This window comes from Anolis carolinensis, chromosome 5, assembly GCF_035594765.1.
Source record: "Anolis carolinensis isolate JA03-04 chromosome 5, rAnoCar3.1.pri, whole genome shotgun sequence".
NCBI lineage: Eukaryota > Metazoa > Chordata > Lepidosauria > Squamata > Dactyloidae > Anolis > Anolis carolinensis.
This window is the reverse complement of record NC_085845.1, coordinates 139,113,959-139,127,446: the sequence shown is the minus strand read 5'-3', so window position 1 is coordinate 139,127,446 and position 13,488 is coordinate 139,113,959. Positions and strand designations below refer to the sequence as shown.

Genomic DNA, 13,488 nt, shown 5'->3' with positions numbered 1-13,488 from the left:
AATGCCCTCATCCCATCTATTAAAAACAGTTTTAAAAACCTCACATTTTCCAAAAAGAAACATGTCTTCAAATAAGTTAGAATTTCCTCTCTACTGGACAATATAAAATGATTATATTGACTCTATAACTATCTTTCTGTCTTCTTCTTATAGCTCTCTTGTTCCTGAAGAAACTACCACAAATGTAACAAAGTCAACAAACACTACCTCTGAAAATGCTGGCATTGTTGTTACTGAGTCTAGCAGCTATTACATCTTCTACATTTATGTGGGAGTGGCAGATACTCTACTGGCCATGGGGATCATCCGAGGCATACCCCTTGTGCACACTCTGATAACAGTTTCTAAAACTCTACATCGCAAGATGTTGCATGCAGTCCTTCAAGCACCCATGTCTTCCTTGAACAAGCTGAAAGCAGGTAGAACTGGCCAGCTCATTCAATAAGCAGAAGGCTTGTAGTTCTGAACAACAGTATTCTTGTATTAAATCAGACATCTCAGGTTTTTGCTAGGAGCATGAAAAAATGAACTGCTCTCTCCTTCACTTCTGTCAGAAATGTCTTTCCAAAAAGGTAGAAATTTAGGAGTGGTTTTTGAGCAAGGTGTGGGGTGGCACAATTTTTTTTTCCAGATTTCCAACTGGAGGTTAAAGGAGTGTGTAACTTCATAACTAAATGGTCTAAAGCAGAGCTTTGCAAACATTTCATGTAGGAGACACATTTTTGAGACATGCATCATTTTGTGACACGGTAATTGAGTTTTTCTAGCAAACCAGAGGTTGAGCCAACCCTTCTAAGAGACAAAGGCACATACAAAAATGTAATAACAAATTGGAGACAAAACAAACCTCATGAAAACCTTTAATTTATATATTTAAAATATTTATTGTTTATTTTACATAGACTTAGCAGTTTCATGTTATGTTCGTATGACACACTGCATTCAGCTTACCAGTGTTTCGTGACACACAGTTTAGAAAGCTCTTGTATTTTCTGGTGCAGTGGGCTGTCTAGAGGTAGCAAAGATCCTGTGTGCTTTGGAAATGGTCCCATAAATATAGCTAGTAAAGTGCACAGTGATTCTGCTATGCTGTTACAAATAGGAGAAAACAGATGGACTCAAGCCAGCCTAGGGCTCTGAGATCCTCGGGAAAGGTCCATCTCTGCATCCCAACATCTTCACAGCCATAGCTGGTAGGGATGTGAAATAGAGCCTTTTAAGACCTTATCCCACAAGAGAGGAGAAGAAATGGGAGGAATCGTCTTTTTCACGTTCTGTGGTGAAGATGGAGAATTTACTCATCTCCATCACATAGCATTGCCTCCTCTCATTTCTAGCTGAACCTTCTCCTTCATTTCCCATCACACAAGTGGGCATTGTCTTCTCCCATTTCAAAGAGACCGGCACATTTTTTAAAACACTTCTCTCAATGGGATCTTCCCCATCCCCTTTGAAGCCTTTCTCTGAAGGAGACCAGAACACCTTTAACACACTTCTTTCAATGGGACTCACACTATCTTTAAGCCACTAAAGGTGACAGAAGGAGCATCGAGGGACATTTGCAGACCACCCACATGAACATCTGCACTAAAACAGAACAAAATGGTGTTTAAATAGACAGTCCACCACTTCCCATCCCACCCCATTTTTTAAGCGTTTTTATTGCAGGGAGAGCAGTGGAGTTGAATCCTGCCCATCTTTCAAATCCACCCATTTCTACACGCTTTGGAGATGGAATCCCATGGGCAAACAACGGAACAGCCTTGTTTGATGGGATCCATGGAATCCCATTTTTGAAGCATGTAGAAATTGAGGAAACCCTCCGTCCGAGGCTGCCCCTAGGCTCTGGAATTTCCTTTTCAAGGAGGCTAAAATGACCCTCTCCTTACTGCTATTTTGTTGGCTGGAAGGTTTTGTTTTTTTTTAAAAAAAGAAAATGAATAGGTTTTGGTACTGAACATTTTTCAAGAAAGAGTGCTGTATTATTTTTATGTAATTATTGAGGAAGTCCTCTCTAACTTTTAACAGCAGCCCGGATCACTTGTTTAAATAATCCCCTACTATATTGGTTCCTGAAATCTACTGTTGTATTATTTTCTTTTTCGACGTGTAGGTGGGATACTTAACAGATTCTCAAAGGATATAGCAATACTGGATGACCTGCTACCACTTACAATATTTGACTTCATCCAGGTTTGTATAAACCAAATATATTTTGCAGTTTGGAATTTCCTTGTTTTCTGGAAGACAAACTACCTTGTGACTATCAAAGTATATATCAAATTAAGAATAGGGTGAAAATGTAATAGATGTACATTTTTAAAGATTTGTCTTTAGATTGTTTTATCAGTAAAACTATGCTTTAATAAAATACAAAGGATCCTTCATATCCGCTGGGTTTTGTTCCAGGATCTTCCATGGAACAATGGCATAGTACAATGCTGTGTTATAAAAATTTGAAAAAATAAAATTGGCTTTTTGGATTTTTTGGTGGGAATATTTTCAGGCCATGAAGGTTAAATCAATGGTTAAATCCTTTCATGGATACAGAGGGCCAACTGTAATACATTCTTCTTGGTATTTTGCACTGGTCTTAGTACCTGTTGTTAGCTCAGCTGTTTATTCTAGTCATCTGCTTGGTGCCAAGTTTTAGCAACAACTGTATGAAAAAATCAAATTAGTGTGCTATCAATAACTGGGTAGATTATGAAAAAAAAACAATTTAAGTAAAAATATATATTAGTTGCTTGGATTGAAATCAACAATTTTACTAAGATAATTAATATGAACACAACACAATCCTATATCATGTCAGCACCTGGGTAGGTTTCCATCCAAAATAAAAAGGATGGGTCTGATTCTGTGTCCATCAGGCTCTCAGCTACAAACAAAATTTCAAATTGTGGTATTTTAGAAAATGCAAATATGTGCCTGCTAGCAGTTATGCTAAGAATAACCCATTTTGAAAAGATTTCTTTCGCTGTAGTATGCACAACACTGTGGTTTCAGAGTGCATTGTATAGCTCTACAGTGTCATTAAGGGACTTATTTGTATTTGCTAGAGCAAATTTGTATTTGCTAGACATTTATCTTGGTAGTAACGGTATTTTTATATCTGTTGTATTTCATTTAATAGGAAGGTGCCCATGCTTCTGTGTTAGAGATTTGTATGGGTTTTCACCAGAAAAGACTTGCCCTGTTGATAGGGTTGCCAATACCATCTGGTGTGCTACATTTTGTTGAGTTTTGTGTAAAAATTGTAAGCATATACTAAATTCCAAAACCAAATATCTCCTTTCTTTTTAAAAATGATATTTTCTGCTTTTTTATAAGTTGTAGTCTAAACGAAGTGTGAATGATTATATGGAAACTTTTTCCATCTAAGAAGGCTTAGATATTCTGATATGAATATTGATGGGGCAATGAATATACAAAAAAGTTACATCAAAGCAGAACCCATGTAATGAGATCCACAAAGAACTACGTCCATTCAGGGGCTGTTGGTTTGCATTCTTACATCACAAATCATATCTAGACAGATTTATGGAGGAAAAGTTTTATTTAAAAGTATTCATAGTTTACCTACATTGAATAGACATGGACTTTTTTTAAAAAAAAGTTCAATCAATGCATTATTAATGGCATCCTGATTTAGCAAGTCAAGCAATCAGTTATTTATCTCAGAGAGCTCTAGCACCAATTATGTTTAATTTGTTTTTATTCTCATAATAGAAAGCTTATTTGGGAGGGCACGCCTACGATGTTGCAATTATGTATGCTAATACCGCAAGGGAAAATTTAATGTTTAATTTATAAAATTGGGAGTAAATGTTTACTATGTCAACAGTGTTTTTCCTCTCTTTTCTCAGTTAATATTAATTGTGATTGGTGCAATATTAGTAGTCTCAGCTATTGAACCGTACATCTTCTTAGCATCTGTGCCTGTGATAGCAGCCTTTATAATGTTACGAGCATACTTCCTGCACACTTCTCAGCAGCTGAAGCAACTGGAATCTGAAGGTATGATGAGGAAAATTGGCAGACTTATAAAATAACAATGACAAAATAATAATCCACACATGCCCTGTCAGTTTTTATCCAGTATTCATGATCCCATAGACTTTGAGTACTTCCTTATGAGCATATTTTACCATCTAGGAATTTTCTACGGGCAAATGATAATCACTGGCCAATGCACATTTTGGGGCCTCAAATGTTATCCATATTTCTGGGTATATTTGACCTGCTCATTCCAAAAAATGGCACCAGTTTCCCCCTATCAGCTCTTGCCTTTGAGATACAAAACATATTCTCACCCATAGAAAATCATGATAACAAAAAACTTAGGGCCCATCCAGACATGTCCATATCTCAGGACCTGTTGTGGTTTTACCAGAGACATCCAAATGACGTCACCAGTAAAATCAAATTAATTTGGAACAAAGCAGGGCTCTGTGTAGATTGAGCCCAGGAACCATGTCATGCAATCCATGGGCCCAATACACACATCCATCTTGGTTTTTTGTGCTTCAGAAGCCCGAAAAACCAAGAAGGAACCAACCTCCCTCCCCCAAGCCACAAAAGAAGCCCTTAAAAGTAAAAAAAAAAACAAAAAAAAAACACCTACCTGGCCATCATGAGGAAATGTGCCAGGAGATGCGGGGGAGGAGCTCCACCCCAATCTCCTGGCATATCATTTCCTTGTGCCAGGAGGGTGTGAGGAGGACCATAATGGTGGCTGGGTAAGCCTTTTTTAACCTTTAAGAGCGTCTTTTGAGGGGATTTGGGATGACATGTAGACACCCCAGGAAAGCCTGGGCTTTTGGATGTGTGTGTGTGGACTTCTGCATGCATTTAAGTCATGTGTGAAAGTGCCCTTAGGTAACAAGGTATCTAAGATAGAGCTAATGTGGTCTATCTGATGCAGTTTTCTGAATCAACACCCCAAATAACCACAGAAACAGGTCCAAAAACCAAGACACCAAGATTTGTTGTTGTTATTGGGCTGTGTTATTCTTGGTTCCACTGATGCACACAGGCTGCAAGCCTTTCAAGTTCTGTCTTTCACTTTGTGGAATGGCCTTCCTTTGGACCTCTGGTTGGATGAGGATCTCAGACATTTTCATGAGGGGTTGAAGACTTTCCTCTTTGCTTCACCAAATTAAGTTCCTGAGTTGTGCACTTGGTTGCTGAGACAGATAATGTCGATGGGATGTTGTATATTTATAGCATTATGTTTTATTGCCCTTGTCTTTGATTGTATATGTTTGATGTTCAACCCTTGAGTGTGGTGGTGTCAAACTTGTGGCCCTTCAAGTGTTCTGGATTTCAGTTCCCAGAATTCCTGGTTATTGGACAAGCTGGCTAGAGCTTCTGGGAGTTGGAGGCCCAAACAATTGGAGGGCCACACATTTGACACCTCTGCTTGAGTGTAAAGGGCATTATAAGCAAACAAATCTAGAACAACAAAATTAGATTTGAAATGGACAGAACTTGAGATAAACCAATCTGCAACATGGAAAGGAGTCAATCAAGATAACTTTAAACAGTGTGGGTCTAGAAGTCATCTCATAAGAGTAATTTAAAGGTGAAATGTCCAAGATATGTAGGAATGGCTCATCACATTTCATCAGAATGAAATTCCCAGATTGCATACACTGAGAGGAGGTCTGGCTGGTGGATCACAATAAGATTGAGCAAGTATTAATAAAGTCAGCTTGTCACTGCCTCAGAGTATGCAGATGACAGTATCATTTTAATTTGGTTCCTCAAAATTCACTTTTAGCACACAGTGGTTAAGATATTGTGACCAACATTTCAAGCCAGTGTACTGGTAAAGATTGAACACAGCAGGAATGCTTAGAGAATATGAACATTCAATATACAGACATTTATTTTGTGTGATGTACAATCAGTGGTGAAATATATGCAGGTTTATATCATAAATGGGGTACCTCACAACCTCTGAGGATGCCTGCCACAGATGTGGGTGAAATGTCAGGAGAGAAAGCTTCTGGAACATGGCCACACAGCCCGAAAGACTCACAGCAATCCAGTGATTCCGGCCATCATAGCCTTCAACAATACGTTATACAGTAAACGTTCCAGCTTGGTATCAGCCTGCATATCTTTGCAAATGGCTCTTTAGATAGTTAAGATATTATTGTATTTTTTATTTGTTGTTGCATTTTATCTCACATTTCTATTTAAAATAGTGATTAAGGAGCCTATCAGACATCTTAATGTAAACAGTATACTATTAAAATAATCACAGTAATAAAAACACAAAAGTAGTAAAATCATTATTATAATTTTATGTATTTATTTATTTATCTTGTTCTGTGTAGCCAGAAGTCCAATTTTCACCCATCTTGTTACAAGCTTAAAGGGGCTTTGGACACTGAGAGCTTTTGGCCGGCAGCCGTATTTTGAGACTCTGTTTCATAAAGCCTTGAACTTGCATACAGCAAACTGGTTCCTGTATCTATCCACATTACGTTGGTTCCAGATGAGGATAGAAATGATTTTTGTCATCTTCTTCATCATTGTGACATTTGTTTCTATTGCTACTACAGGTATATACTTACTGCTTTGAACAAAACAGAAATTGGTTTTCTGTGCACCTTGGAAGCTCCTTAAATATTACGAATTCATAGGCATTGTTTATTGCTAGATTTAAATTAGTTGCATCTGTTACGTTTTGCAGCTTCTTAAAGACAATGCCTTCGCAAGAGCCCTTTGAGCAAAGATAGAAAATTGTGGGAGGTTGGGAGGATGCATTACTTTCCAGGAGATCTTGGAAGGCAGCACTTTTGACCCTAATTGCCTTCAAATCCATGACTAGAGATGAGGATTCAATTCTTCACTTAGCCATGGATGCCCACTAGGTGACCCTGAGTAAAGCATACACCCTCAGCCCTAGAAAACTCCATGATAAATTCACCTGAAGGTTGCTATAAGTTGAATGACTGAGGGCACACAACAATGTCATTTTAGATATTTTTAACAACAAGAAATTACTAGTAGTCACTCCTTGTTTTATATAAAGGCATCTTTTGGTCCTTAAATGACCCTGGAGATAGGAAATGCAACTTCTAACTGTTACTCCAGAAAAGGATTCAAATTAAACACGTTGTGATATGTTTGAATATGTTGGATTTTAAAATGTTTTCTTGTCCTTACAGGCAATGGGGAAGGACAAGTTGGCATTATTCTTACATTGGCAATGAATATTATGGGAACCTTGCAGTGGGCAGTAAACTCAAGCATTGATGTAGACAGCCTGGTAAGAACCATACATATTTCTTGTAACAACATGCCAGTTTTATTTTAATTCCAAATTGTTAACATTTCAAATGCATATACATTTATCTGTAGAATGATCATTTGTAAGTGTGCTTGTACTTGTAAAGAAGTGTTGGTACCGTATATACTCGAGTATAAACCGACCCGAATATAAGCCGAGGCACCTAATTTTACCATAAAAAAACTGGGAAAACATTGACTCCAGTATAAGCTGAGATACCAATAAAATTACACTGAGTCCTCAGTAGTTTAAATGCTTTTTAATCTTTACATCAAACTGTAATTTAAGATATGACTGTTCAACTCTGATTAAATCATTATTTTCATCTTCTTCAATGTAAATATGCTTATGCATCCTTTTAATAATAATGGAGTGAAATAATAAATGTAATAATAATAATAAAAATAGAGTAAAAAATGTAAAAGTAACAATAATAGAGTAAAATAATAAATGTAATAATAATTAATAGAGTAAAATAATAAATGTAACAATACCAATAATAATAGAGAAAAATTAGAAATATATCATATATACTTGAGTATAAGCCAACCTGAATATAAGCCCACCAGGACCCTCACCCGAGTATAAGCCGAGGAGGGTTTTTTCAGTCCTAAAAAAGGGCTGAAAAACTAGGCTTATACTCGAGTATATACAGTAATTATTCCATTATTCAGTTATTTTTATTTATGGTTTTCTGAAAGCCTGTGATTAGGCTTATCACACTCATGTTTCTTTTCTTTTATAAAATCATATTTAATGTTTCTTTTTTCCCTTCATAATACCTCATTTTTTTCTGGTTAGGTATCGTACAGTTTCCATTATTTAATCCACATATTTATTTTTTCTCCTGTCAATAGTTCAGTTACATATCTAGCATATTACCTATATATATTAATACATATATTAATATGCTACATATCTAGCATATTTTCTTTCGAAATAATAATGTTAACATTAACAGTTGGCTCAAGTCTGTGTGCCATAAAAAGTCCTGTCATCCCACTTGTCCAATAATTCTGAATTTGGAGTGACAATATAATGTTCTATCTTTATAAACCCAAAAATTGCCATCACATTTGCATTTTCTTTCTATCTTTGTTTTTCAAATCCACTTCTCCAGCCTTGTGTTTGCTACTTGCCTCTGGCACATCTATAATCTTTCCTGCTTCAGAAGTTTCCCTTTCTACACAGACTGTTACACTTAAGAGGACTGCTGGGAACTGATAGCATTCATGCCAGGGAATCTTCTCAAAGTGAGACTTTGGTGAACAGGGCAAGGGCTATCACAGAGGGATTTTTCGTGTCAGGAGTGACTTGAGAAAGTGAATTGACCTTATGCAAGGACATTGCCCAGGGGACGTCCAGATGTTTTACCATCCTGTGGGAGGTTTCTCTCATGTCCCCACATGGTGCATGGGAAGCTGGAGCTGACAGACGGAAGCTTACCCCACTCCCCAGATCCAAACCATTGACCTTTTTGGTCAGCAGTCCTGCTGACACAAGGGTTTAACCCATTGAGTCACCGGGGGCTCCAAAGACCTTCTATCACAGAGGTAGAAGGTGGGCACAGAGGATACTTGACCATATTATATTATTATATAATTCAGCCAAGTCACGCAACAACTGATGTCCATCACAGTTGATGTGTAAGCTGTTCACATTTATCTGCATAGATTTTAGTGGGTGAAAGGTATTGTTATAAATTCATACCAAAAAAAGAATTCATGGGATGGGGGAACTCCATAAGCATGACTCTAGGGTGATTTTTGGAATGAAATAACTGGAGTTTTATTGTTATTTTTAGTTATTTATTTAAACATGCATGCAGCTCACATCATTCCAGGAGACTTGGTTCTGAATCAGATATCTAGAAGTAACACTATTTTCTGGAATTCCTACAGAAAAAAAACCTGGTTCTTTTATGTTTACTGGTAGTTCCTTCAATTCTTGCTTCTTTTTCTCCTTTTATCTGCCCTGTCTCTGTTCATATCTTTTTAGACCTTTAAAACTTCAATAGAGACATATCACCTGAGTATTATTTGATCGGAGCTCCCGGTGGTATAATGGGTTAAACCTTTGTGCTGGCAGGACTGCTGACTGAAAGGGGGTGAGCTCCTGCCTGTCAGCTCTAGCTCCCCAGGGACATGAGATAAGCCTCCCAACAGGATGGTAAAACATCAAACATCCAGGCATCCCCTGGGCAATGTCCTTGCAGACAGCCAATTCTCTCACACCAGAAGTGACTTGCAGTTTCTCAAGTCATTCATGACACGGAAAAAAAATAATAATTTGATGGATAGATACTCTATGAAATGATTCATTGTAATCACACACACCCTTGTGCTATTGGCCTCGGTAATTATTGCTCGAGAAATTAGCAATTTTTTTCATTTTGGGGAAAACAAGTTGCCCAGTAGTGATGGTGAAAGCTTAAACATTACTACTTAAAATGGTTTCATAGATGCAAACTACGGAAGCACCTTAAATATTGAGTCTATTGGGTTATTTCATTATAAGAATACCAGGCCAAACCAAAAAATGTTGATATATCATGTAAAGAACTGTTGAAGCAAGGAAGACACAGAATTTAGATTTGGACAAATGTTTGTATACAGTTGAAGAGTTTGCATTTTCTGTAGTGTGCTCAATATTTATCCTTTCCCTATCATAATTATTCTGGTCTAATGAAGTATTGCTGATCTCTAGCCTGTCATCTGTTCCAAATGCTGTACTTGTCCTTTGTTCTCAGCTATCCTCTGGCAAGCCAATGCCCTTATGCTTCTGTTTTCTTCAAAAGCCTTTACGGGTGCATCTACTACATTGTAGAATCATTGCAGTTTGATGCTACAACAATAATATCTCAGCTGGCATTTGGAAACAATAGACATTGACAAAATCACGATCTGCCAACTGCAAAAGGCCACCCTACTAGGATGTGCACACATCATCCGAAAATGCATCACACAGTCCTAGACACTTGGGAAGTGTTCGACTTGTGATTTTGTGATACGAAATCCAGCATATTATCTTGTTTGCTGTGTCATAATAAAATAATAAAGTTATTTGTATGGCTGTGGTAGAGGCTCCTTCTTTGGAGGCTTTTAAGCAGAGGCTGGATGGCCATCTGTCAGGGGTGCTTTGAATGCGATTTCCTGCTTCTTGGCAGGGGGTTGGACTGGATGGCCCATGAGGTCTCTTCCAACTCTACTATTCTATGATTCTATGATTCTATGCTCTATCTCCCCGAAGGAACTCAGGGTAGTTTCCAACATAGGTAAAACATTCAATTTCCAACACAAAAACTTACAACACAATCATAATAAAACACCAACATAATTACTATTGATACAACATACTCATGTAGAATTAAAACCAGCTCAATGCTGACTATTGGGTGAAGTTCCCATGATTCCATTGCATTGAGCCATAGCAGTTAAAGTGGTATGAAACTGCATTAAATCTGCAGTGTGGATGCATCCAAAGGCACAAAGCAGTGGATTCAAAATATAGGAAAATATATTTCATCTAAACAGTAGAAGGAATGTCCCAATGGTAAATATTGTTTGATAGTGGAATATGTTGCCTTGGAGTGTGGTGGAGTTGCCTTCTCCAGACGTTTTTGAACCAAAGCAAAATGATCATCTGTCAAGAGTCTTTGATTGTATATTCCTGCATAGTAGAAGTTTGGTATGAAAACAAAAATAACCCACCAAAGTGTATCAATTTGTCAAAATTGGCCGGAATTGAAAGGTCTTTGTCTGACACCAAAAGACACCAAAGAGGAAGGCACCCTGTCAACCTTAGGTAGAAAATTTCAGGCTGGTTGTCAAGTAATGAATTATATAGCAGTGTAGATTCATCCTGGAAAAAAACCCAGGAAAAACTCTCTCATATATGCAGCAGACATGTCTCAGAAAGCCTGTATGACTAAAAGAAGAGCCTTTCTCAAAGACCTCAAAAACCAGACTGGTTTCTACAGGAAGTTGTGGTTCTTCAAAGAGCCCCACCAAAGCTGTATAATATGAAGATTCATAGATGATAAACTTACAGGGAGTTTTCTGTTGTCAGAAAAAAACTATGAATAGGTGGAAGAAGAGAAATGCCAGCAATATAAATTTGCATTCACAGTTTGTATGCTGTAGAATAAATATTGATTTTAATATCAAGCTTCTGTTTTCTGTTGCATTTGAGAAAGAAATGACACTGAAAAAGAATGTTTCCTTTGGAATCAAACTATATATGTAATACTTCCTATAGTTGTGGAAATGACTTCAGCGTTGCCTGCTCTTGTTTTCAGATGCGGTCTGTGAGCCGAATATTTAAATTCATTGATATGCCAACCGAAGAATCCACAACTACGCCACCATCAAGGAACGGCGGGCTTTCCCAAGTCCTAATAATTGAGAATAAGCATGTAAAGGAAGAGAATACCTGGCCATCAGGCGGGCAAATGATTGTGAAGGATCTCACTGCCAAGTATTTAGACGGGGGCTTGGCTATCCTTGAAAACATTTCCTTTTCAATAAGTCCAGGACAAAGGGTGAGGATATTGTTATCTAAACCTTTTACTGCTCCTCGATTGCTAAACAAATGGCAGCAGCAGTTTTCAACAGAAAGCAAAATCATATTTAATTTCTAATGCACAAGAAGTACATTTTTCATTATTCCAATATGGAGCACATTCTGCAAAAAGAGTTGGGAGACCCGTATTTTGCCTACTGTTTTGGACACCAGTCTTCAAAAGAAATACAACATTGCTAGAAGGATTATAAAAAATGTGATTTTAAAAACCTGGGAGGGAAATCAGGAAAGTGTTTTAAGTGCTCATTCCTGATTATTTATTTCTCTCATAATCTTTTTGTATAGATAGGCACCTTAGCCTGTTTCAGCATAAAGTGTCATTGCAAGTAATTGCAATTCTGAAGTACTGAGAGTTATTTTAATGCAGTTCTGCATTAGACATGCACCACATACAAGGGTCCAGGGTGGCATTGGGTGCTATAATTTTGACATAGAGTTATAGAGAGGCAATTGGGTGATATAACACTTTATCATATCAGTTAAAAAATGACAAATGATATTGGGTGGCTGAGGACAGTTGTATCACCGTTTCACATTACCACAGTCTGTCATGGCCTTTTGTAGTCCTATTAATATTTATAATTTCGATACCATTTCAGCACAGTGCACTTCTACCCTGAACTGCCCTTTTGTTAACTTCTAACGTGCATATGGTTAATTTATGGGCAACAGATTCTTCATTAATTTATGTTTATAAATATTGCAGGTGGGCCTTTTAGGAAGAACTGGCTCAGGGAAAAGTACATTGCTCTTTGCTTTTTTGAGACTCCTGAATACCGAAGGTGACATTCAAATTGACAGTGTTTCCTGGAACACTGTTCCTGTGCAGCAGTGGAGAAAAGCATTTGGAGTTATACCTCAGGTAAACCTACAACGCTCTGTAAAATTAATTTCTATATAAAACACTTTGTCCAAAAGCGCATTTTGGATACACTTCTAACTCTGTCTATGCTTAGCTGTCGTCTCTGCGGCCAGGCTCAGATTTTGGTTTTTAGCTTCTTTTCTGTCCTATTATCCTATGGCCATGGTTCTGATTCTCTCATTCTCAGGTTGAATAAGATACAGCTTTAGTATCTTACAAGATTTAAAAAAAAGTATGATTAAAGTGGCAATAGAATTGAAATCAATTAAAAGCAAGACATTTAAAAATAACTAATAAATAGAACAGCACCTTATGAAAAGTTAGCAGGGGGGTTATCAGTCTAACCTCTCTAGAAAGGGAACTCGTAAGGACTACACTGCACTAAAAAGAAGAAGAAAATGAGATGACAGCCAATTTGTTATATGAAGATAAATGCCACAGTTCACCATAGCCTGGAAGTAACTAGTTTCAAACTTATGCATTATCTGTATTTGGTCCCTTTCACCATAACAAAGGCACAATTTAAGTTACCTTACAACTGTAGCATAATGAGGAAGACCCTCGGTCTTTTTAAAGGAAACTATATTAGTTACTTTTACAGATCCATGGCACCCACACTATACCTTGACGTTGCTTCATTGCTCAAGTGTATTTTGTACCACAAGTTATGTGTAGTAGTCTGATTTATAGATGTTATTTGCTAAATTAACTATGTCGGTAGATAGACAAATATTTCTAG

At 37.3% G+C, this 13,488-nt stretch overlaps 1 protein-coding gene across 1 annotated transcript in view; it reads left to right on the top strand.

The window, feature by feature from the left end:
* cftr (CF transmembrane conductance regulator) overlaps positions 1-13,488 on the top strand; it is a 115,132-nt gene that overhangs the window by 79,942 nt on the left and 21,702 nt on the right. Inside the window, exons 17-23 of the mRNA XM_008111173.3 lie at positions 154-419; positions 2,114-2,193; positions 3,870-4,020; positions 6,348-6,575; positions 7,185-7,285; positions 11,604-11,846; positions 12,594-12,749. Coding sequence (XP_008109380.1) covers positions 154-419; positions 2,114-2,193; positions 3,870-4,020; positions 6,348-6,575; positions 7,185-7,285; positions 11,604-11,846; positions 12,594-12,749 — 1,225 coding nt within the window. The remainder of the gene's footprint in view (positions 1-153; positions 420-2,113; positions 2,194-3,869; positions 4,021-6,347; positions 6,576-7,184; positions 7,286-11,603; positions 11,847-12,593; positions 12,750-13,488) is intronic.